The 24,403-nt window shown below is 38.3% G+C and overlaps 1 protein-coding gene across 2 annotated transcripts in view; it reads right to left on the reverse strand.

Annotated features, from left to right (window-relative positions):
* The window catches only part of EXOC6 (exocyst complex component 6), a 181,550-nt gene that overhangs the window by 67,822 nt on the left and 89,325 nt on the right, over nucleotides 1-24,403 (reverse strand). For both annotated transcript variants that reach the window (XM_008070359.1, XM_021718726.1), the window contains one exon: nucleotides 15,903-16,082. In XM_008070359.1, the coding sequence (XP_008068550.1) occupies nucleotides 15,903-16,082 (180 nt within the window). The remainder of the gene's footprint in view (nucleotides 1-15,902; nucleotides 16,083-24,403) is intronic.

Here is a 24,403-nt window from a genome sequence, read left to right on the forward strand (position 1 = left end):
TCTGTAATCTTCCCAGTGGTGACCCTGAGTAGTATGGACAAGTCACAGAATTAAGATAGAAAAATGGAGGCATACTAGTAACCGTTATGGAAACAGCAGAGCCATCTCCTGATCTCTTTAGGTAAACATCCATCTCAGAGTGTCAAGGCCATTCACAATCATTACTCAATAGTTAATTAAGGAATAAAATTTACTATATCACATCCCCAGTACAACTTAAAATTTCCAAAGAAGTTGCCAGAATCACCAACTGGCCTACAAAAGAGATGGCTTCCATATGATCATTTGTATACTGAACAAATGTCAGTCACCCAAGCCAATGACTCTCTCTTATTAATACATGTAAGTGGCTGATTATGATAAACACAGTCATACACAAAAACATAGCAAAGGTTAGGCCTTTGTCACTCACAGATTTATATTTGTTTCACCCTTTTGATGCTTTTTTTTTTGGCGGGGGGGGTCTCATTCTGTCACCCAGGCTAGAGTGCAGTGGCACGGTCATAGCTCATTGCAGCCTCAACCGCCTGGGCTCAGGCGATCCTTTTGTCTCAGTCTCCCGAGTAGCTGGGGCTACAAACACACACCACCATGCCCAGCTAATTTTTTAATCTTCTTTTTTTTTTTTGAGTTGGAGTCTTACTCTATCACTCAGGCTGGAGTGCACACTCACGGCCAACCCAGCATCGACCTGCTGGACTCCCGCGATTCTTCCGACTCAGCCTTCCAAGTAGCTGGAACTATAGGTGAGTGCTACCATGCCCAGCTAATTTTTGATTTATTGTAGAGACGAGGTCTTACCAAGTTGCCTGGGCTGGTCTCGAACTCGCAGGCTCAGGCAATCCACTTGCCCCAGCCTCCCAAAGTGCTGGGATTACAGGCTGAGGCACTGAGTCCGGCAATTTTTTAATCTTTTTGTAGAGATGAGGTCTCATTATGTTGCCCAAGCTGGTCTCAAACTCCTGGGTTTAAGCAGTCCTCCCACCTCGGCCTCCCAGCTGGGACTATAGGTGTAAACAACTGTGCCTGGTCAGGTTTCACCTTTTTGAAAATGACTCTAAAATTAGGACTTCATTTGCTGCGGCATACATTTGAATAAAAGGCTCTGTGAAATGGGTTACGATGGGGGGCAGGAGGGGAAGTCACTCAGAGACTGAGTGCAAAGTCAACCTTTACAACCCAAGGGGACTTTGCTTTCTTCTGTTAGTTGACATGAATGCAGTAGCTCTCATTAAGGCCTGCAGTTTCAATGACATTTTACAGTATTTTCTAAAGGAAATGATATGCCATAGTGGTATTCTCAAATTTGGGGAATCTCAAAGTTTTGGTGTATACTCATCCTGAATGACAAGGGTTTACTGGACATGTAATTTTCACTAGGCTAAGCCCTAAATTGTGGGAATGGAGTTGGGGTAGATACCATTAGAGTCACTTCTAGTTGAGGAATACCTGACATGAAGCCTTAAAAGAGTAGGGGGAATATATCACGAGATGGGAAAACACATATATAAAATAAAACACAACGCTTAAAGAGTGGTAGGTGTGATCAAGGTAAAATACTTACCATTTTTTTTCTAGAAACAACCTTGCACATGACACTCAACAATACTGAGAGTGAACAGTAAGTCCTTTAGACACTTACAGTAGGCTTTTGCCAACTGCTCTCCTCTTGCTTCCAAAGTTATTGACAGAGGCTTTTAATCTCAACACTACCATCTACCACACTGATTTCCATAAGAGGCAGAAAGATGTAAAGTCACACAACAGCCTAAATCACCTGAATGAAAGAAAAAAAAGTGATGGAAAGGCTGTGGCCCACTTTCTGGACTCCTCCCTTCTATGCAGTATTAGTCCAAACATGCGTCTTTGGTGGGACTTCACTCTGCAAAGTTCAACCTCTTTACTTTCTGTATTGTAACACTTTGCATACATCATTGATAATTCTACATTAGCATCTTGGCCTGTTGCATTTTCTGTTATCTCTATCTGACATGCAAACATCTTACAAATATGAATGCACCAGTGCTGGTCCACCTCTCCCATTCTCTACCCTCACCTTTCTCCATTATTGTTCCCGCCATACAGGGGAGAAAAAAAGAAAAACAGAGGCTCTTTGGCCTCACCAGATGCTGGCCTGCACAGGACACTTCTGACTCCAACACCTGTTCTACCATCTCCTGTCTTCCTCCTCAGGGATCTGACTTCCTTTTTACTATCTTTTTCTGCAATAAAAGGTAATTTCGACTCAAACAATCTTTTATCCACAGACTTTAGTCCCCTTCTTCTCCCCTCCATTTTAACTTTTTTTTCTTTCTGGCATGGAATATAGCTTAAAGGGTGAAGATACCATTTGACTTCCTAGCACTTTGCTACTCCTGTCAATAAAAAGTCAAGTAACTTTCTGAACATGAATTATGTGTTGCCATCTGGTAGTAAAACTGTCACGTGGTGCTTTGCTCAAAAAGCCTGGACCAATGTGCTAGTCTATTTCATTTATCTGTTAAAGAGAGAAGTGTACATATCTTTAAAAAGAGATATATATAAATAAATGTGTGTATGCATATGTTTGTATGTATACTAACACAGCACATATAAATCTATTTAGTCTACAGACTGAGAAGAATCCATTTTTAATTATTTCTACTGATCTTTCTTTCAACTGCTACTTACCCGTCAGGTCTTGTAGTTCCCTTCTAATCTACTGGCTTCCTACTGAAACTCCCATGCTGTTTCATTTTAAAAAGCTCTTTCATGACTGTTTCTTCCAACTAAGCCCTGACCGACAGCAATTCAAAATACTGTTTTCTACAATGTTGGACAGCAGGGAAATATTTAAGTATGCTATGCACACATAGATATAACTTAACAAAATAAAGTTTCTCACCAAGATTACTCGGCATTTAGCTAACGGACACACCATCTTAATAAATGCCTAAAAGGATTAGAGTTATAAAAACTTAAGTATGTTCATTTTTGATTAAGATGATTTTTTTCTTGCAATTAATGTCTAGCAGTGAAAATAAACTGTCTTACTACATTAAGGACAAGCTTAATAAGAATATAAATTCTAGGCCAGGTGCAATGGCTCACACCTGTAATCTTAGCACTCTGGGAGGCCAAGGCAGGAGGCTTGCCTGAGCCCAAAAGTTGGAGACCAGCCCAGGCAACACGGCAAGACCTTGTCTCTGCAAAAAAAAAAAAAAAAAAAAATTAGCCAGGCATGGTGATATACACCTGTAGTCCCGGCTATGTGGAAGGCTAAAGCAGAAGGATAAACTGAGCCCAGGAAGTAGAGGCTGTGGTGAGCCATGATCATGCTACTGCACTCCAGGTTGGGCAACAGAGTGAGACCTCAACTCAAAAAAAAAAAATATATATATATATATTTCAATTCTATTTCAATTAGTAGGCTATGACTACTTACACCTTTTTCATTTACATCTCTCTCAGAGTTCTTTAACTCTCTCAGTGCCATGACATACTGTCAATGGTTTGTTCATGTTGATTTTTGTATTCTTGTAATAAAATCATTATAACAATATGGAAATGGACATCAAAACATATCATAGAAATACTGAAAAAATTTTCATTACCATAAAAATAAGTATCTCAGCCGGGCTTGGTGGCTCAGCCTGTAATCCTGCGCCTTTGGGAGGCTGAGGTGAGTGGATTGCCTGAGCCCGCGGGTTCGAGACCTGCCTAGGCAACTTGGCAAGACCTCATCTCTATAATAAATTAAAAAAAAATTAGCCGGGCATGGTAGAGCATGCCTGTAGTTCCAGCTACTTGGAAGGCTGAGGCGGAAGGATCGCCGGAGCCCAGCAGGTCGAGGCTGCGGTGACCGGGAGTGGCCACTGCACTCCAGTCTGGGTGACAGAATGAGATTCCAACTCAAAAAAACAAAACTATCTCACATAAGTAACTTTTTAAGAACACTGAACATTCAAGTGTCAAAATTTTGAATGCAAATGTATCTAAAACTGATCTCAAAATCTGCCCCTGCCTTCTTAAATTGATGACAGTAACAATTTGAGTTTTTGGATGACAGGGTCAATGTTACTTCTGTATTTTGAACAACATTTCTGTATTTTGAATACATAAATGGATTATTGGCAGGAGATCTGTAGCAAGCTTAATAAACACTCAATGATTAATACAGTCAATAAGTAAAAATGCCAAGTGAAAGCCTAAGAGTCGATCTCTTCAATAGGACAAAAAATATCTGTCCTTGGTGTTGGGCATTTGCAACAGTCACTTTGGTGCTAAAGGGTCTTTTACTTTGTTTTACTCACTACTAAATTTATCGTTGAGTCTAGAAAGTTGTGGTTTCAATTACTGTATTATTCTTTCATGAAGGGGTGTAAGAAATGAGTCAAGTATACACACAAATGTTTCTAATCAGTATGGACATCACACTCACACAGTTACTGTCCAAGTTTCCGCCTTAGAGTCACAGAATGCAAACTTTCACTTCATAACTAGAAAGTGTTTATATTTGATAAATACATTTCAATTCAAAAATTTATTTTGTCAATATACTTTTTATACTCTTTATACAAACAAGAAAATGACCTTCATGTAGTTCATTTCTTTACTATTTCCCTCATTTGTACTTTAAAAATACTTCTCAAGCAGTTACTTTGTGTAAGACATTGTGTTAAGTGCTACAGAAGATACAAAGTTGAATAGGTATCCTTGCTGATATAAGGGGATTAAGTTCTAATAAGGGAAACAGCAAAAATATAAAATATACACAAGACCCTAAAAGAGAGAGAAAATATCCACACATGGTTACGTGGAATCAGCAAAGGCTTTGTGAAAGAGGTAGCATTAGAGATGGCTTTGGGAAGAAATGCAGGACTTTTACAGTTATAAAATGAAACCAAGGTAGAAAATCCAAGATAGATCCAACACACAATGAGTATACCAGCTTGGATGCACATGTTGTGCAGTGGTCAGAGATGTATATGGAAAGAGGTTGAGATCATTTTTTACTTAATTTAAGAGATAATCAAGAGCGCCCAATGGTTCTGAACAGGGAAATAAGATCAGACTGCGCTTTAGAAAGAATAATCTGATACAGCTATGTAGGATGGACTGAAGTAAGGAGACACTGTTGGTAGAGACCAACTGGAAGACAATTATAATAATTAAAACTTGAACTTCAATAACAAAAATAAGAACAAAGAGGAGAGGCTCTAAATTAGGAATATTTAAATTTCAAATGCTAGATGAGATTATTTTTCCCCTAAGGAGAATTTTCAATATTTATACATTCAGAGAATTATATGTTAGTTCTTATTCTGACTGTCAAGAGCTCACAACTGGAGGTGAAAAGGGCAAATACAGAAAAAAGAAAAACATGATAAAACCATAAAAAAGGTAAGAGCAAAGAGCAACACTGGGCTGGGTGAGAAAAAAACATTTGCACTGGGTCATGGATCACAATGGGTCATGCACTGGGTCAGATTTCTTAAGTGTAGTTAGAGAAAAGAGTTGAAAAGAAAAAGCATTCAGGAAAGCATAAATTGCCTTAGAAACATGTAACAAATAACAAGTAATATTTTTCTGTGTTTATTATATGCCAGGCACTTGTTCAGAATATTTTATGTATGCTATCTCATTTGACTCTCACAAAAATCTGTGAGGTATATACTGCTATTGACCTCATTTTATAGATAAGGAAAGATCATAGAGAGGTTTCCTAAAGCACAGCACTCACCACAAATGCACCCTAAGATTAACTTTCACAATCAAGTCCCAAAGAATCTTGACTGCTTCACTAAAATAACTAATATTACCTTCAAATTTAAGTTTCTACAAAACTACAAATATACCTAGGACACTTCCAAAATAATTAGCATTTAATTAAAATACCTAAACAGAGAAAAATAAGCCTGCAGGAAGTTCATTATTTTCTAATTTACATGCCAGCTTTTTAGCTTGTATCTACTTACCGACATGGCTGCGTGATCACTGTTGTTAGTCTGAGAAGAAAGTCAGCAAGGCAACAAATAAAAAAGGAAAATGCATTCCAATAACAGCAGAAGCAGTGTTCAAAGTAATATAAGAAAACACCCTTTCAAACAAGTAAGTTGGTTCTGCGTGTGTTGCTAACTTAAGGGTGTTACTACTACATAAACATGACTATCATTTTATTTTGAAGATTTATATGTGTTTTTATATCCACACTAATCAGATAAATCCTCTTCCAAACTTGTATCTATCAAATTAAGTTGTCTTGTCAACATTAGAATACCAAGACCTTTAGCAGTTATTAAATGTCCACTTAATGGGTAAATTTAGGAAACACCAGTTCTTTGAAGGGGTTCTTTGCTAAAGAGCAGCGATTCTCAAACATTAAGCAAAAAATATAGATTTCTAAGGTCCAAAAAAGATATTTACCCAGAGACATGGATTTAACCTTATTATGTTAGGTCAATGAAACAAAATCTATTTATTAGTGGAAGCTGAACATATGGTATGGTCTAGACTGAATGTCCCCCTCCATTTGGGAAGCTGTCCTCTTCACCAAATACATAATGAGTAAAGCAAAAACCACAGAAATGGAGAAGGTAGATACCCAACTAGCCAGGCTGATCAAGCTAACTTAAGCAGCAGGATAACAGTTGTGTTAGCCAGACTCTTTTGGAAGGCTGGGCCAGACCCTAGATAAACTCTTAACTCCTTTCCAGATTTAACTTCCAATATATTTTGTTTGAGTGAGTATAATTATTCTACCACCATAGTTATTTTATTCAGCAATAATTTACACAATTCACAACATCACGAGGAAATTTAGCTAAAATTTAGTAACCTAGTCAACAAGTGGCAGTAAACAACATTCAACATATAACTACCATGTTTTAAGTCATGGGACAAGTGATAATGAAAGCATTATAATTCACAACATACCATTTTTATATGAATTATATCAATAAATCAGATCACCATTATTCATTGCTATTATACATTTTGAAAAATCAATACCCAAACAAGAAAAACCAGTTTTAAGTATATATATATATAACATATGATATATTCTGGCATCACATGAAAGAAAGGATTATTAAAGCTATTGATTTTACAGTTGACTATTACATTTTTCATTTCCAGTTTTCAGTCATGTAAAAGGACATCTGAACCCATGTACTTAATTCAGAAAAAAAAGTGTAAACCAAAAAATAAAAAATAGAAATGTGCAGGGCTAAGAGGAAATAAGGTGCCAAAATAAATATGTTTACATTTAGGTCAAAACTTTACATCTGACTGAGAGAATGATGGTTAGAAATATACAACATTATATACAGGGACCTTAAGATGATCTACTCCAAAAACTTTACTTCCAAGAGAAAGAAGCAGGTTGTTCGAAATCAAGATGGTAGACAAAGTTAATGTGTTTGCTTCCTATCCGTCCTGAGACACAGGTGAAAGAAAAAAAAGTATAGCATTGCAAACATAAATAAATAAAATGTTAAACAGCAGAAAAAATGAAAGTGTGTGGAGGAGTTCATCAAGAGGTGTTTTCTGAAAGACAGAAAGCAGATGAAACAGGGAGACAACAGCCATAGTCCATTAACTGCTACTACATAACTACAGTGGTGCTGGGAGCCAGCTCTGCATTAAAGTCCAGAGTTGACAGGTATGAAAGAACCAAAATGAGAAATGGGATGGAAAATGAAAAGTAATTGAAGATTCTCAGAACAACTGTGCCAATGATTCCCCACCTAGAGAGCACTGACTTTTTACTTTTCACTTCCCTAGTGAAAAAACATTTTGGAAAGAGCTGAGGCTCCTGGTGTGGGTGGAAGAGAAGGGGAATAGAGAAGGGTGGAAGGGGATGGGGAGAAAGGAGGAACAAGGAGGGGGAGGAGTGGGAACTCATTCTCATGACATTTCTTATATTAAAAATGTTTTAACAGATCCTAAAACCTAGATGCTAAAAGACAATAGAGAAATGCAATGAAAGTTATCGGAGAAAAAAGGTATTCAACCTAGAATTATATAACCAGTCAAACTATCAATCAAGCATGAAGACAGAAGACATCTAACATGCAAGAACTTAAATAGTGAACTTCCCTTTTGGGGGGAAGTTACTGAGGAAGTTTTGAGGCAGTTCAGCAAAACTATCTGGTAAAGCAATAAAAAACAAGACAAAATATGGGATTCAGGAGACAGTTCCCAATCCAGGAGGGCAAGAAAGGAAATTCCTAAGATAATACTATATCCTAATTCTAGTGAGCAACTAGTACAGGTTAGAGGCAAAAACCTCTGGAAGAGAGGTCTCATAGAAAAGAGAAATTTACACACAACTGATGGAAAGATGGAAAGAAATTTAGAATACCTGATATAATGAAGGTACAACATTCACTTATCAATAAGAAAAAAAAATCGTATCTCAAATACTAAGTCAATGAAAATGTGATCTAATTTCATTAAATAATGGAGTATAATAAAAATCTACTTGACCTCAATCCTAGAAGTATTCTCCTTCAAGTACCCAGAATTTAAGATACTGGACCCAAAAATGAAAGGAAAAAACAAAATTCTAGCTTACTATGCCTTGTCTAAAGGGAATAATATTGACATAATCATAACAAAACAAGTACTGTGGATTTCCATTCAGTTTGGGAAGTCAGCCTAAGGAAAAGGACAGATTTGATAGAGGCTGCCAAACAGAATGTAAACATAAATGACACCAATAAAGGTAAAAATAAAAGTGTAGTTATCAGAAAGTGGTAGATGGAAGAACGAATAGAGCAAAGGATGGAGGGCTAATTCCTTCATCGTATATAGAAGGATATTAAGCTACTGATTAAAGTAGAGAGAACAAGAAACAGAGGCACATTGCAACTGTTTTATATAAAGAAATAAACAGAAGAAATAAAAATACTAACAGTCAATAGGAAAAAAAGAGGAAAAGAGAAAAGTTCTTGTGTGTGCTTTATCTTTCATAGGACCACTGTATGTTCTGTTATTTATTTATTTATTTTTTAAGAAAACCAACAGAAGAAAGAAAACCAAATGGTGGAAAATGGTAGTCTGGGAAATGGGAGTGGGAAAGGGGAAAGGGCAAGGAGACAAGCTAGTTTCCACCCTAAATTCTTCTGAACTACTTACCTTAATACTATTTATGAGTATTAACTGGAATAAAGGTGAGTTAAAACAGAACAATCTCATTTTTAGTTCTATGAAATAAAATTTTTTTTTTTTTTTGAGTTGGAGTCTCACTCTGTCACCCCGACTGGAGTGCAGTGGCCACTCCCAGCCACCGCAGCCTCGACCTGCTGGGCTCCGGCGATCCTTCCGCCTAGCCTAAGTAGCTAGAACTACAGGTGTGTGCTATCATGCCCAGCTAATTTTTTGATTTATTGTAGAGATGAGGTCTCGCCAAGTTGCCCAGGGGCTCAGGCAATCCACTCACCTCAGCCTCCCAAAGCACGGGATTACAGGCTGAGCCACCGAGCCTGGCTCTATGAAATAAATTAGATGTTAGCAAATTATTCCAGAGGTTAAATAAACTGTTTTCACAACTGTAGTTAACTGAAAGAGTCAGACCTAGAACCCAAATCTCAAAATTTTCAAAATGGTGCTACATCCTCAGAAAATAATTATTAATGAGAGAACGATTTAAAAACTTAGATACTATCCATTTCTATCCAATTCATGTATCTTCATTTATTATTTAATGTATATTTCTCAATTAAATAAAGCACATTATGGTTTACAATCATTAATGGAAATCAAAAATGCAAAACAAAAGTTTAGTGACATCAGATACATTTAGCAGGGAGAGAAACAGGCCCTAAGTATAAAGAATTTACAAAGGACACTAACATAGCACATCAATAAAACACTAACAGCCCAAAGTAAACAAACCAAGAAAAAAATTCTTCAAAGGAAACACCTAAAAAGGGAAATACCTTAAAAAGGAATTGGATAGATAGGGAAGTAGATACTGAATTTAAAAATCAAATAACAGAATTCCTGATTAAGATGGTTGACATGAGGCAGCCAGACTGAGTTACTCCTACAGAGTGAACCAAGATAGTTTCCTCAGCATCCAAAGAGGAATAGATCCAGCAGCATGCCCCCAGGAAGCTCCAAAGGAGTGATAACCTCTTAGAGCAAAGAAGAAGAAAAAAAATCTACCACCCTAGGCTGGAACTGGCCGGACTCTTTCCTGCACATAGCCCACCACAACCTCTGGACACAGCAGGGTAGGTGGGTGACTAGAGTTCAGGAGTTCTGTGCTCCTGTTGCAAACTTGCAGGGCTCCCTGGACCCTGTGGGACCCCAGCCTCTCACAGGAAACTGTATTCCCCACAGCCATGCTCTGAGGAGAGTGGTACAGGAAAAAAGCCTTGAGCAGCACCAGCCAGCTGCCATTTCCCAGGAACTCAACTCTTGCAGGGTGGAGCAGCTGCTTTCTACCTGCCTTTGGAGGGAATGGGCCCCAAGGGCAAACTCCACAGCTGTAGACAATTCCTGGCTGGGTGGGTTACCTGAGAATACCTGATGCCAGATGTACCTTAACAATCAGATCCTAGACTGCCTGAGGCAAGATGGGAGGAGGGTGGGATGTGCTGCTATAGCAACTTCTCCCTCCCCTTGTGAAATCTTTGGTGTCTTCCCTGCACAACAGCATCATCCCAGCTGCCTGAGACTCCTTTCCAAACCCTACCGGGGCAGCTAAGAGTATACTTGTGGGATGCATCATCGCCTTTCCCTTGCAGTACCCCAGAAGGCTCAAAACAGACAGAAAACTTGGGAAATCCCTAGAGACCAGCCCTTGGCTGGGGCTGGCTGGGCACTTCCTTGGAACAACACTTGCCAAGTAGAAACCCAACAGCCACCATGGCAGCTGGCTTTCTTCCACAAGTGCCACTGCTGGCCAGAGGTCAGCAGTACAGCCAACTGCATAGGATAAATACCTCAGCTTTGGGGAAGGCCAGATCCCAAGTGCCAGCTAACAACACTTTCCACACCACTCTGGCGACTCAGGATACCAGGAGCTAGTGCGGGTACATAGGACTGTCACAACTAGCAATTGAGAAACATACTACACCGAGGCTATATATAACCAAAGGAACCCTACAGTGCCTATGTCAGTCCCCTGTCAACCTCAAATAAGAAGAAATCATCTACCCAAATGGGAAGGAACCAGAAAAATAATTCTGACAATATGAAAAAAACAGTTCTCTAACACCACTCAAAAGACCACACCAATTCTTCAGCAATGGTACCTCAACCAAAGTGAAATCTTTGAAATTTCAGACATATAGAATTCAAAAATTGATAATAAAATTGGTCAATGCACCTCAGGAGAATGTTGAAAACCAACATAAAGAAATAAAAAAAAAAACTATTCAGGTCATAGATGAAAAATTCTCTAAAGAGATAACATCTAAAAAAAAAGCAGAAATTCTAAAAATGAAAGAAGCATTTAGAGAAGCACAAAATGCAGTGTAAAGTTTAACAGTAGATTAAAACAAGCAGAAGAAAGGATCTCAGAACTTGAAGACAAAGCTTTTGAATTCACCTAATCAGACAACAATAAAGTAAAAAGAATCAAGAAAATGGAACAAAGTCTACAAGAAATATAACATTATGTAAAACGTTCAAACCTAAGGACCATAGGTGTTCCTTAGGAAGAAGAGAAAGTAATAGGTTTGGAAAACCTATTTGAAGAAATAATGGAGGAAAACTTCCATGGCCTTGCCAGAGATCTAACATTCAGGTACGAGAACTCCAAAGAATCCTGAGAAGGTTCATAAGGTCATATAATCATCCAGCTATGCAATGTTAATGTGAAGAAAATAATTTTAAGACAAGTGAGACAAAAGCATCAAATAACTTACAAAGGCAAACCAATCAGACTAACAGCAGACTTCTCAGAAAAAACACTACAAGCCAGAAGGCACTGGGGTCCCATCTTCAATCTCCTCAAACAGAGTAACTGTCAGTCAAGGATTCTGTATCCTGCAAAACTAAGTTTTATAATTGAAGGAGAAATTAAGACTTTCACAAATGAGCAAACATTGAGGGAATTTGTCACCACTAGACTGGCTGGCTCTACAAGAAATATTCAAAGGAGTCCTAAATGCCGAAACAAAAGGTTGAAATACGCCAGGAGGAAATCATGAAGTTCACAGGCTTTATGGAACACCCACACAATAGAGAAAATAAATAAGCAAAGCAACTAGATAACAACCAGTATGATGAATAGAATAGTACCTAACACATCATTTTTAACTCTGAATGTAAATGGTTTCAATGCCTCACTAAAAAGATATGGACTGGCAAAATGGATAAAAAGACACAACCCAGATATCTGCTGCTTTAAGAGATCTACTTAGCTCACAAAGACTCCTATAGACTCAAGGTAAAGGGGTGGGGAAAAATATTCCATGCAAATAGAAACCAAAAACAAGCAGGAGTAACCATTTTTATTTATATCAGATAAAACAGACTTTAACATCAGTAAAAAAAAGACAAAGACGGCTATTATATAGTGATAAAAGATCAATCCAACAAGACATAATAATTTAAAATATATATGCAGGGTAACCCCCTAGGTCCCCTACCACTGTGGGAGCTTTTCTGTCCTCTCAATAAATCTTGCTTTCAAAAAATTAAATTAAATTTATATATATATATATATATATATATTATATATATGTATATGTATATATGCACCTAACACCAGAGTCCTCAGCTTTATAAAACAAATTCTACTAGACCTAAAAAAAAAGGAGACAGATAGCAATACAATAATAGTGGGAGACTTCAACACTCCACTGACAGCAACAGAAAGATCATCAAGGCAGAAAGTCAACAAAGAAAACACTGGATTAAACAGGACTCTAGAGGAAATGGAACTAACAGATATCTACAGAACATTCCATCTAAAACTACTGAATACACATTTTTCTCATCAGCACATGGAACATTCTCCAAGAAAGACCATATGATAGGCCACAAATCAAGTCTCAATAAATTAAAAAAACAACATCATATCAAGCACCATCTCAGACCACAGTGTTGAATAAAACTAGAAATTAACTCCCAGAAGAAATGGAGAAGCCAAACAAAGATATGGAAGTTAAACAATTTGCTCCTGAATGATCCTTGGGTCAACAATGAAATCAACATGGGAACTAAAAAATTCCTTGAACGAATGACAACAATGAAACAAGTTATCAAAACCTCTGGGAAACAGGCGAAGTTGTACTCAGAGGAAAATTTATCATGTTTAAGGCCTACATTAATAAGACTGAAAGATCACATATCAACAACCCAACATCACACCTTAAGGAACTAGAAAAACAGAAACATAGGCGAGTGGATTGCCTGAGCCTGCGAGTTCGAGACCCACCGAGGCAAATTGGCAAGACCTTGTCTCTACAATAAATCAAAACCTAGCCAGCCATGGTAGCATGCACCTGTAATTCCAGCTACTTGTAACGTTGAGGCGGAAGGCTTGCTGGAGTCCAGCAGGTCAAGGCTGGGGTGGCCAGGAGCGTGCCACTGCACTCCAGTCTGGGCTACAGAGTGACACTCCAACTCAAAAAAAAAAGAAAAAAAGAAACAAACCAAACCCAAAGCTAGCAAAAGAAAAGAAATAACAAAGATCAGAGCAGAACTAAATGAAATTAAAAATTTAAACACAATACAAAAGATCGATGAAACAGTTAGTTCTTTGAAAAGATAAATGTAATTGATAGACCTTTAGCTAGATTAATTAAGAAGTGAGGAGAGAAGACTCAAATTAGTTCAATCAGAAATAATAATAAAAAATTACACTGATACAACAGAAATTCGAAAGATCATCCAAGGCTATTATTAAAACCTCTATGCAAGCAAACTAGACTATCTAGAGGAAATGGATAAATTCTTAGAAACATAAAACACCCCAACCTTGAATCAGGAAGAAATACAAACCCTGAACAGACCAAAAACAAGTAGCGAGAATGAAACAGTAATTAGAAGTCTCCCAACAACAACAAAAAATCCAGGTCCTGATGGACTCACAGTTGAATTCTATCATACCTTCAAAGAAGAATGAGTATCAATTTTACTGGAGCTATTCCACAGATTGAAAAGGAGGAAATCCTTCCTAACTCATTCTGCAAGGCCAGTATCACTCTGACACCAAAGCCAAGAAAAGGTACAACAAAAAAAGAAAACTACAGACCAAAATCCCTTATGAACACAAACACAAAAATCCTCAACAAAATATTAGCAAACTGAATTCAGCAGCACATAAAACAAACAAACAAAATCTACCATGACCAAGTGGATTTTATCCCAGGGATGCAAGAGTGGTTCAATACACACAAGTCAATAAACATGATCCACTATATAAACTGAATTAAAAACAAAACTTACCACACCACACCTCATCAAAAAAAAAGAAAGAAATATTTTTGTGGAGGAGCCTGACTTGACTAAAGCCATATTATTAAAAGTATTTCATTCAGGCTGGGTGCAGTGGTTCAAGCCTGTAATCCCAGTACTCTAGGAGGCCGAGGTGAGGGGACTGCCTGAGTCCATGGGTTTGAGAACAGCCTGGGCAACCTCGTGAGACCTCATCTCTACAATAAATCAAAAAATTAGCCAGGCATGGTAGCGTGCACCTGTAGTCCCAGCTATTTGGAAGGTTGAGGCGAAAGGATCGCCGGAGCCCAGCAGGTCAACGCTGGAATGGCCATGAGCCTACCACTGCACTCTGGCCTGGGTGACAGAGTGAGACCCCAACTCAAACAAACAAACAAAAGTATTTCATTCTGTAATATTGTACAAATTTTGTTGTTTTAATAGTTCACAAATTAATGAGAAGGTTTTAGGTTCATCAACATCTGGCAACTGCCAGTTCCAGGCATGTGTATATTATAGACAATGCTATTCAGGACTAAACACGGTATGTTATCTTAGAATATTATTATTTGATGACGATGACGATGATACTTAGAGCTCCTTGAGTTCTTATATGTACCAAGTAGTATGCAAGTATTTCCTATGGATTTATTCAAATAAATATTCACAACAACAGCAACAAAAACAAAAAATGAAACTTATATGATCATTTCAATAGATGCAAAAAAGCATTTGATAAAATCTTGCATCCCTTCTGGATAAAAACTTTCAGCAAAATAGGCATAAAGGGAACATTCCTCAAAATAATAAAAGTTCAGATTAAATAGTTTGTTTTTATGTTCAGTTGTATCTTATTATGTGATAAAAATGTTGATCAAATTTCTTCCTATTTTATTTGTGGAACACTACTCCATTCATGTTTCAGCAGTTCCATTATTTCTGAACACACCTAATAAGATCAGATCATGTTCATCCCACTGTAATCTTGTTAGTCTTGTTAGGGCCCATATGAAGAATCCAATGTTTCAGCTTCTTTATACCCAAATACACTTGTTGTATCTTTTTGTTCTTGATGTTTCATCAGCAGATTGGCCAAGATTACATGCATTATGGCTATATACCAGGATACACAACGCTCTTGTTTTACTTTTAATCTCTTGCCTCAAAAATAACCAGTAATTTCTTGGCCCTTTCTAACTGGAAAAACCATTGATTATATTGGCTTTTATGACAATTACTCCTACCAGAGTTTATTTCTATTTACATCTACACTGTCAATTTCATGGTTTTGTTTTGGTTTTAGTGGGAAAAGAGTTGTAGTTATTTTGGATAAGAAGTAAAATAAATGAAAACTTCAAACAATTGGCTAAGTGATGATTCTTTACAAATTGATTTATAATAATGGAAAAGGAAGTTTGCAACCTAGGAAGTTGATTTAAACCAGTAAACCTCAGACTCAAATTAGAATCTAAAATATTCTTTAGTGAGCAAACTTATAAATTTTTGAAAATTTTAATACTTACAGGCAAATGAGTAAACACTTGAAAGATGCTTCTCAAAAAATTAATAAGGTCCATTAAATAACCACTAGCTCTTCCATCGGGTTCAGACATTGTCCAGTCATAATCAGCAAGCTGAACAAATTCATCAATTTTTTGATTCAGTTTGGTATATATTTCTTCTTCAGCTGCATGTCGAGCATCCTGACAGAGGACAAAATAACAAAAGAAGCAATTACAGAGACAGATAATAAAGCAAGTTTTTTCAGACTCTAAATTGTATCTTGTATTTCTCTTTGGTCTGATATTTTATTCATTTATTCAAAGTCGGGAAAACTGATGGTTTTTTGCTGGCAGTACTCTTTATCTATTTGACTGGATATTATCCTCTTTTCTTTCTTCTTTCCCCACCTCACTATCCCCTTTTTTGTCTTTATGTGATATCAATTCCCGAATTGTTCTCACAACTCTAAGAAGCTCCTTAGGAGAAACAGAAGTGGAAGAACAAAAGTTATTAGGAATGCAGAATACCACCTTTAGCCATTGACTCAGAGACACTTGAGAAAAATTAAATTGGTTGATCACAGAAGAAATGAAATAGTTGCTGGCGCTGTGAGTTTTGGGGAGGAGAAGGGGCAACAAAGAGAGAGAGAGGGAGAGAGAGAGAGAGACAAGTAATTACTTCTCTGAGGAGAAAGAAATGGTAGGAGGGTTGTCAGGAAAATAACATAGGAAAGATCTCCAAACATTCTCTCTTCCATGAAAGCAACCAAAAAATTAAAAGTTGTCAAAATCAACTTTTTTTTTTTTGAGTTGGAGTCTCACTCGGTTACCCAGACTGGAGTGCAGTGGCTGCTCCCGGCCACCGCAGCCTCGACCTGCTGGGCTCCGGCGAACCTTCCGCCTCAGCCCTCCGAGTAGCTAGAACTACAGGCGCGTGCTCCCATGCCCAGCTGATTTTTTTGACTTATTGTAGAGATGAGGTCTCGCCTGCCCAGGTGGGTCTCGAACCCGCGGGCTCAGGCAATCCACTCACCTCAGCCTCCCAAAGGCGCGGGATTACAGGCTGAGCCACCGAGCTCAGCTAAAATCAACTTTGTCAGAATTGTGTAAAATAACCCCAAAGTATCCACGCAGCAACTGTTCGAGAAAAACAGTTGAGTCTTGTTAAGAAAATGAGCTCTGAAGCATTTTAACGTGTCCTACTTCCACTTGCCCTCTCTGCTCCAGTCCTACAGTAAATTGTTGATTGCTTTTTTTTCTGTACATGGGTCATACTTTTCTGTTTCTTTGCATGACTTGTATTTGTTGATAACTGGATATTTAAAATACTAATAATATAATGTGGCAACTTGGGAAGTCAGATTCTCTCACCTCTGTAGGGTTTGTGGTTTCTCCTGTTTGTTGTTTATTTTGTGATTTTTTTCTGAAATCTATAAAGTCTATATTCAGTGTCATGTGTGACCACCGTAGTCTCTGCTTGTTAGCTAGCTGCTTGAAAATTAGTATCCTGAAACTGTGGTGAAAACCCAGCCTGCCAGCCACCAAAGGGGCAGAATAGGGTTGGAGCTCCTTCAAAGTCACTTTCCTGGAGAATTATCATTGCTTGACTTATCTGGTGATTCTCTGGAAGACCCACCCCCCACTTATTTTATTTGACATGAATCAGGGCTTATCCAGTGCAAAAGTCTTTTCCCCAGGGGTATTTGTTTTTAAAACAATTAGAGGCAATTGTTTCACATGGAAGATGCCGGGGATGATAAGTAAAACTGAGACACACAATAAGTTAACCAAAAAGCTTCAAAGGAAAAACCTGAGAATGAGATGTCCACAGATGGCAATGAAAAGCTCTGACAGATTCCTGGGAAGCTAGAAAGCCATGGGCATGCACAGGGTTATATACACACTCAGAAATGACCTGAGTTCTCCAATCTCTCTTTTACAGCTGACCTTGAAGTTCTGTGCAAGCAGAAAGTGAAAACTAGTGCAGAGTTGTTAACTTCCTGTCTCAGTGTTTAAGGCATACCCAAATATGCACACAGAGCTCCTCAGCAAAGACTGAGGAACTTACTGGTTCCAGGCTTTTAAGGAAGTCTGTTTCTAATCACTAGCTGACAGCTAGCTAACAAGCAGAGACTACGGTGGTCTCACATGACATTGAATATAGACTTTATAGATTTCAGAAAAAAATCACAAAATAAACAACAAACAGGAGAAACCACAAACCCTACAGAGGTGAGAGAATCTGACTTCCCAAGTTGCCACATTATATTATTAGTATTTTAAATATCCAGTTATCAACAAATACAAGTCATGCAAAGAAACAGAAAAGTATGACCCATGTACAGGAAAAAAAGCAATCAACAGAAATTGTTGGAGGAAGTCCAGATACTGAACTTCTAAAATGAAAATTTACCTACCTACTTATCTAGTCAGGGTCTTACTCTGTCACCCAGACTGGAGTGCAGTGGCATGATCACAGCTCAACACAGACTCAAACTCTCAGGCTCAGGTGATCTTTCTGTCTCAGCCTCACAAGTAGCTAGAACTACAGGCTTGTGCCACCACGCCTGGCTAATTTATTTTTTATTTTTTTGTAGAGACGAGATCTTACTATGTTGTTTAGGCTGGTCTCAAACTCTTGGGCTCAAGAATCCTCCTGCCTTAACCTCCCAAAGTGCTGAAATTACAGGCAGGAGCCATCATGCTCAGGTCTATTGATTTTTAAAAATTTAGCTCTAAATTCTGAACTTCAAACAACAAACACTTTATTTTTATTTTTTAATTGTTTGAGTTGGAGTCTCACTCTGTCACCCAGGCTGGAGTGCAATGGCACACTCAATAGCCACCCCAGCGTCAACCTGCTGGGCTCCAGTGATCCTTCCACCTCAGCCTTCCAAGTAGCCAGAACTACAGGCGTGCGCTACCATGCCCAGCTAATTTTTTATTTATTGTAGAGACGAGGCCTCACCAAGTTGCTCGGACTGGTCTCAAACCCTTGGGCTCAGGCAATCCATCGGTCTCAGCCTCCCAAAGTATTGGGATTACAGGTTGAGCCACTAAGCCCAACCAGGCCAAACACTTTAAATAAAGCTATTTAAAATATGTTCAAAATACAAAAGGAAGTCATGCCTAAAGAATGAAAAGAAAAAAATAAGAATGATGTCTTATCAAATATAAATAGGACAGAAATTATTTTTAAAGTGCAATAAATGAAATGTAAAAAAAAAAACAAATGCACACACACTAAAGGGGTTCAACAGCAGATGTGCACAGGCAACAAAACCCCAGAAAACTTGATCAACAATATAAATCAACTGGACTTAACAGACTTCTATAGAACACTTCATTCAACAATAGCAGAGCACACATTATTTTCAAGTAAACAATTAAAATGTGCAATTTCCACATTTTAAAGGTTTTTTTTACTCTTGCTCCAATTTGCACACTAACCACTTAGTACTCACTGCCACAGTGGACTGGAGAAAACCAAGTACTGGTTGACAACTTTCCATCCGCATGCCTGCCTTCATAGTAGGATTGGAACAGGAATTCCAAGATTTTTTTTTCTCTTCCCACTCAGGTTTAACACAAAGTTGACATAGTGAGGTAGTGAGGAGACCACAACAGTGCCTCTCCTCAATTACAGAAGAAAGTAAAAATAAACACTACTTTAGATAAAATGGAAATTCAATATAAGTTAATGCTAATGGCATTAGCTGAAATTTTAAGGAAGCACTACTGGCCAGGCACAGTGGCTCATGCCTGTAATCCCAGCACTTTGGGAGGCTTAGGTGGGAGGATTGCTTGAGTTCAGGAGTTGGAGACCAGCCTGGGCAACATAGTGAGACCCTGTCTACAAAAAATTAGCCAGGCATGGTGGCATGCACTTATAGTCCCAGTTACATGAGAGGCTAAGGTGGGAAGACTGCCTAAACCCAGGAGATTGAGGCCATGGGGAGCCGTGATCGTGCCACTGAACTCTAGTCTGGGCAACAGAGTGAGACCCTGTACCAAAATAAATAACATAACATAATGAAGCACTACTAAATAGGGTAGTTGCAAAATTGAATTCTGATTCAAAACACTTTCTTATACAGTTTTGGTAGCAGATTGCTTCCAGGATCTCCCTCAGATACCAAAATCTGTAAATGTTTAAGTCCCTTTATAAAACAGTATGGTATTTGCACATAACCTACACACATCCTCCCATATATTTTCATTTTTTATTTGTAGAGACAGGGTCTCGCTAAGTTGCCCAGGATTGTCTTGAATTCCTGGCCCCAAGCAATCCTCCTGCCTCAGCCTCCAAAAGTGCTGGGATTATAGGTGTGAGCCACTTTGCCCAGCCCTCTCGTATATTTTACTTTATTTTTTTTTTCATTAATCAGTTATTTTTTATTATGGTTCTGTGGGGTACAGTTAAGGGTTAGGTGTACAATTACGTTTCATTCAGGCACCCTGTTGATAAGAGGTGTTTCCCCATCCCCAGACAGATATTTGCTACTGTTAATCCCATCCCCCTCCCCCCTGTAGTTTCCCAGTACCGTCAGTCATTTTCTTATAGTATTGCATTGGATGTCCAAGGTCCATTATATGAGTGAGAACATGTGATATTCAGATCTTTGTTTCTGTGAGAGGTCACTCAGTATTATAGACTCTAGTTCCATCCAGGTTGCTGCGAAATTCATGATTTTGTTCTTTTTTTATGGCTGCGTAGTATTCCATCGTGTATATATACCACATTTTTTTAGTCCAGTCCTCTTTTGATGGGCAGCATGGTTGTTTTGATGGGCAGCATGGTTCTTGCTATTGTGAACAACGCTGCAATAAACATATGTATGCAGGTATCTTTTTTATAGAGTGATTTGTGTTCTTCAGGGTATATTCCCAGTAGGGGGATTGCAGGGTCATATGGAAGGTCAATTTTTAGAGCTTTTAGGAATCGCCACACTGCTTTCCACAGAGGGTGCACTAGTTTACACTCCCACCAACAGTGTAGAAGTGTTCCCTTTTCACCACACCCTCTCCAGCAGCTGTTATTTTTTGAGTTGTTGATAATTGCCATTCTGACTGGAGTTAGGTGGTATCTCAGTGTGGTTTTGATTTGCATCTCCCTGATGATTAGTGAGGTTGAGCATTTCTTCATGTGTTTGTTGGCTGCTCGAATGTCTTCTTTAAAAATATGGAACGCTTCACGAATTTGCGTGTCATCCTTGCACAGGGGCCATGCTAATCTTCTCTGTATCGTTCCAATTTTAGTATATGTGCTGCCGAAGCGAACACCCTCTCGTATATTTTAAATGATCTTTAGATTACTTATAACATTCAATACAAAGAAAATGTTATGTAAATAGTTGTTACATTATATCATTTAGGGAATAAGGACAAGAAAAAGAATTCTACATGTTCAGTATAGACACAACAATCTATCTTTTTTTCTTCCAAATATTTTTGATCCATAGTTGTTGAATTTGCAATGCAGAACCCAAGGATATGGAGAGTGGACTGTAGTGACTAAAGCTATTAGTATCTCTCTAATAAAATGTGGAATATAATGCAAGTTTCCTGAGAAAAATATTAAGATCGAGAAGCTTAACATTAGCAATGGCCAGTAACACCGTGTCAGTCATTACAGATTCAGTATTCTGACTGATACAGGAACACGACATCCATTAAAATGTGAGCTCCATTCAGACAGGAAGTCTGTGTCTGTTTTTGTTTACTGAGATTTCCCTAGCACCTAGAACAGTGCCTGGCACATCATGGGCAGTAGATGAGTACTTGTGAAATGAATAAAGTAGATGAGTACTTGTTCACTCCTGTCTTGAAAAGGTTTATAGTCCAGCTGGGGACAGAAAAGTACCACAAATATACTAATTATGGAATGAATACATGCAAAATTAGTATTGACTGCATGTACAGTGTTGACTGTAAGGGAGATTTCATGGAGGAAAAGCTACGTGGTAATAAGGAAAAATGGGACTCTAGAAGAAGTATTGATGTCTAGAAGAACTTGCTGTTCCAGTTACTGTTTATGAATAACAAAATACTCTAAAGCTTTGTGGCTTAAAACAAAAGCATTTTATTCTATTCACAGGCTCTATGGGCTAGGGAACAGTGGCGATGACTTTGTCCTACAATCCGGGACCTCACCTGGGATTACTTGAAGGCTGGCAATTCAACTCAACAGCTAGGGGTTAGAATCATCTGGAGGCTTCTTCACTCATCTGTCTGGCACCTAGAAGGGGCAGCCTCTCCATGTGGCTTGACTTTCTGAAAGCCAAGCATTTTAGTGTTTCTTCAAAGCACTGAATTGACTAAAGGGTAACTGGGCCTCTCATATGGCAGCACAGGACTCCATGTGTGTTCCATACTTGGAATAAGGTGGAGGCGACACTGCCTTTGTGTTCTGGCCTCAGAAGTCTCTTATTATTTTCACTGTTCTCTATTGGGCAAAGCAGTCACCAGTCTGTCCAGATCAAGAGAAAGGGACATAGACACTCACTTCTCAATGAGAGAAGTGTCAAGGAATTCGGAGTCACTTAAAAATCACCATCCCTGCTAATAATAATAATGAAGAAATGGCCCAAAGAAAATAGGCCAGTACTTCCACTTACTACACAGAAAAAAAAGACGGGGCTTGAGAAAACGGACGGGGTTTGATTCCCACTATTTAACTTATCTTTCTTTACATCTTGGGCAAATTAACTTTTGTAAAGCTTTGTTTTCTTATCTATGAAATGTGAATCATCCCTGCCCCACACGCCTGTTTTGAGCATAAGTCTATAATTAATACAGAGTACCTAACAGTACTTGGCACGCGATAGGGGCCCAAGAAAACATTAGTTTACTTATGCCTACTAGTGTTGGGTACCAAATAATGTTCAATAAACGTTTATTAAGAGAACTGTAGGGAGATAATTAGTACATCAGGATCCCAAGTCTTCCAAACTGCCAAAGTCAGCTTAACTTACTGTAGTTATGACTGTGTAAGTCAAAAAATAAAAAATAAAAATAGGTATTAAACATTCACAGAACAATTTAAAAAATGTAAAACATTAACAACCAGAAAAGGGTCTAATTTAACATGTGTTCGTCAAAGCAGTAACACATTCCTCTCTTTAACTTCCCTAACAACAGGGGCAGGCAGCTAAGATGCCAAATGCTTATGACCTACAGAACTACAACCTTTATATATCACCTTAATGGCACACCTGTAAGTTCATTTCTTGAAGCAAAATAAACACGTTTATTTATCACTTTGCACTTTGTCCCAGTGTTCATAATCAGTTTACTCATTCATGTCTCATTACCTTTACTAAATCTAAGCTGATAAATACAGTTCACTACAGAATTGGAGCTAGACAGCAATTCCAGAAGGCAGTTGGGTAAAAGAGCCCTCAGCCTCAGACCCGCATAGTCAGTCACCCCACGAATACTCTGCTTCCACTCTGTCACCAGGCAAAGAAAATTGAGAGTCTGATAGCTCCTGTCTTCTCCAACAGTCCCTATCTGCACCCAGACTGCTGTTTATGATTTCTCTGGCTTTTCTGGGATGCCTTTAACATGGGCAGGAAGAGAAAGAGACACACAACAAAAGTTTTAAAGCCAATTCAAAAGACTCTTTCCCTCTAAACTTACAGAGCTAAAGTACAAGGTTAAATTTTAGATATTTATAAAACTGGCTATTCTTTTAAGAGCCTAATTCTTTAAAATCTATGACATACTTAATTGCTTTTTACTATACAGAATTTTATTCAAATAAAATAAAGATGTTTACATTATCCTCGATTTTAAAAAGCTATATGGGACAATTAAAATATTAACTAAAAGTTGAGGGTAGGGACCAAATACCTAGAAATTTTGAAGTCATGCGAGAAAACAAAACAATATTTTTAGTTTTTTGAGTCAGAGTCTCACTCTGTTGCCCAGGTTGAAGCTGCAGTGGCACACTCACAGCCACTGCAGCTTCAACCTGTTGGGATCAGGTGATCCTTCCACCTCAGCCTTCCATGTAGCTGGAACCACAGGCCCATGCACCATGCCCGGCTAATTTTTTTTTTTTTTTTAATTTATAGAGACGAGGTCTTGCCAAATTGCTCAGGCTAGTCTCAAACCCCTGGGCTCAGGAAATCCTCACACCTCCACCTCCCAAAGTGCTAGAATTATAGGCGTGAGCCACCTTGCCCAGATAACAATATTTTTATTTCCAGGAAGAAAATTACACAAATGATAAAACCATTCCAACTATCATCAAATGAAGTGATTACAATGACATATTTCTGAACTTCCTATTCAGTGATAAAGTGATTCAGAAAACATCAATTTTTTAAAAAAGGAACTAAGCTAAGCTGGAAGTGGCTCAGCCTGTAATTCCGTGCCTTTGGGAGGCTGAGGTGAGTGGACTGCCTGAGCCCGCGGGTTCAAGACCCGCCTGGGCAGTGAGACCTCATCTCTACAATAAATCAAAAAATCAGCCAGGCGTGGTAGCGCATGCCTGTAATTCCAGCTACTCGGAAGGG

Source organism: Carlito syrichta, unplaced genomic scaffold, assembly GCF_000164805.1.
Source record: "Carlito syrichta isolate Samal-C Ts95f unplaced genomic scaffold, Tarsius_syrichta-2.0.1 Scaffold313373, whole genome shotgun sequence".
In the NCBI taxonomy this organism is placed as follows: Eukaryota; Metazoa; Chordata; class Mammalia; order Primates; family Tarsiidae; genus Carlito; species Carlito syrichta.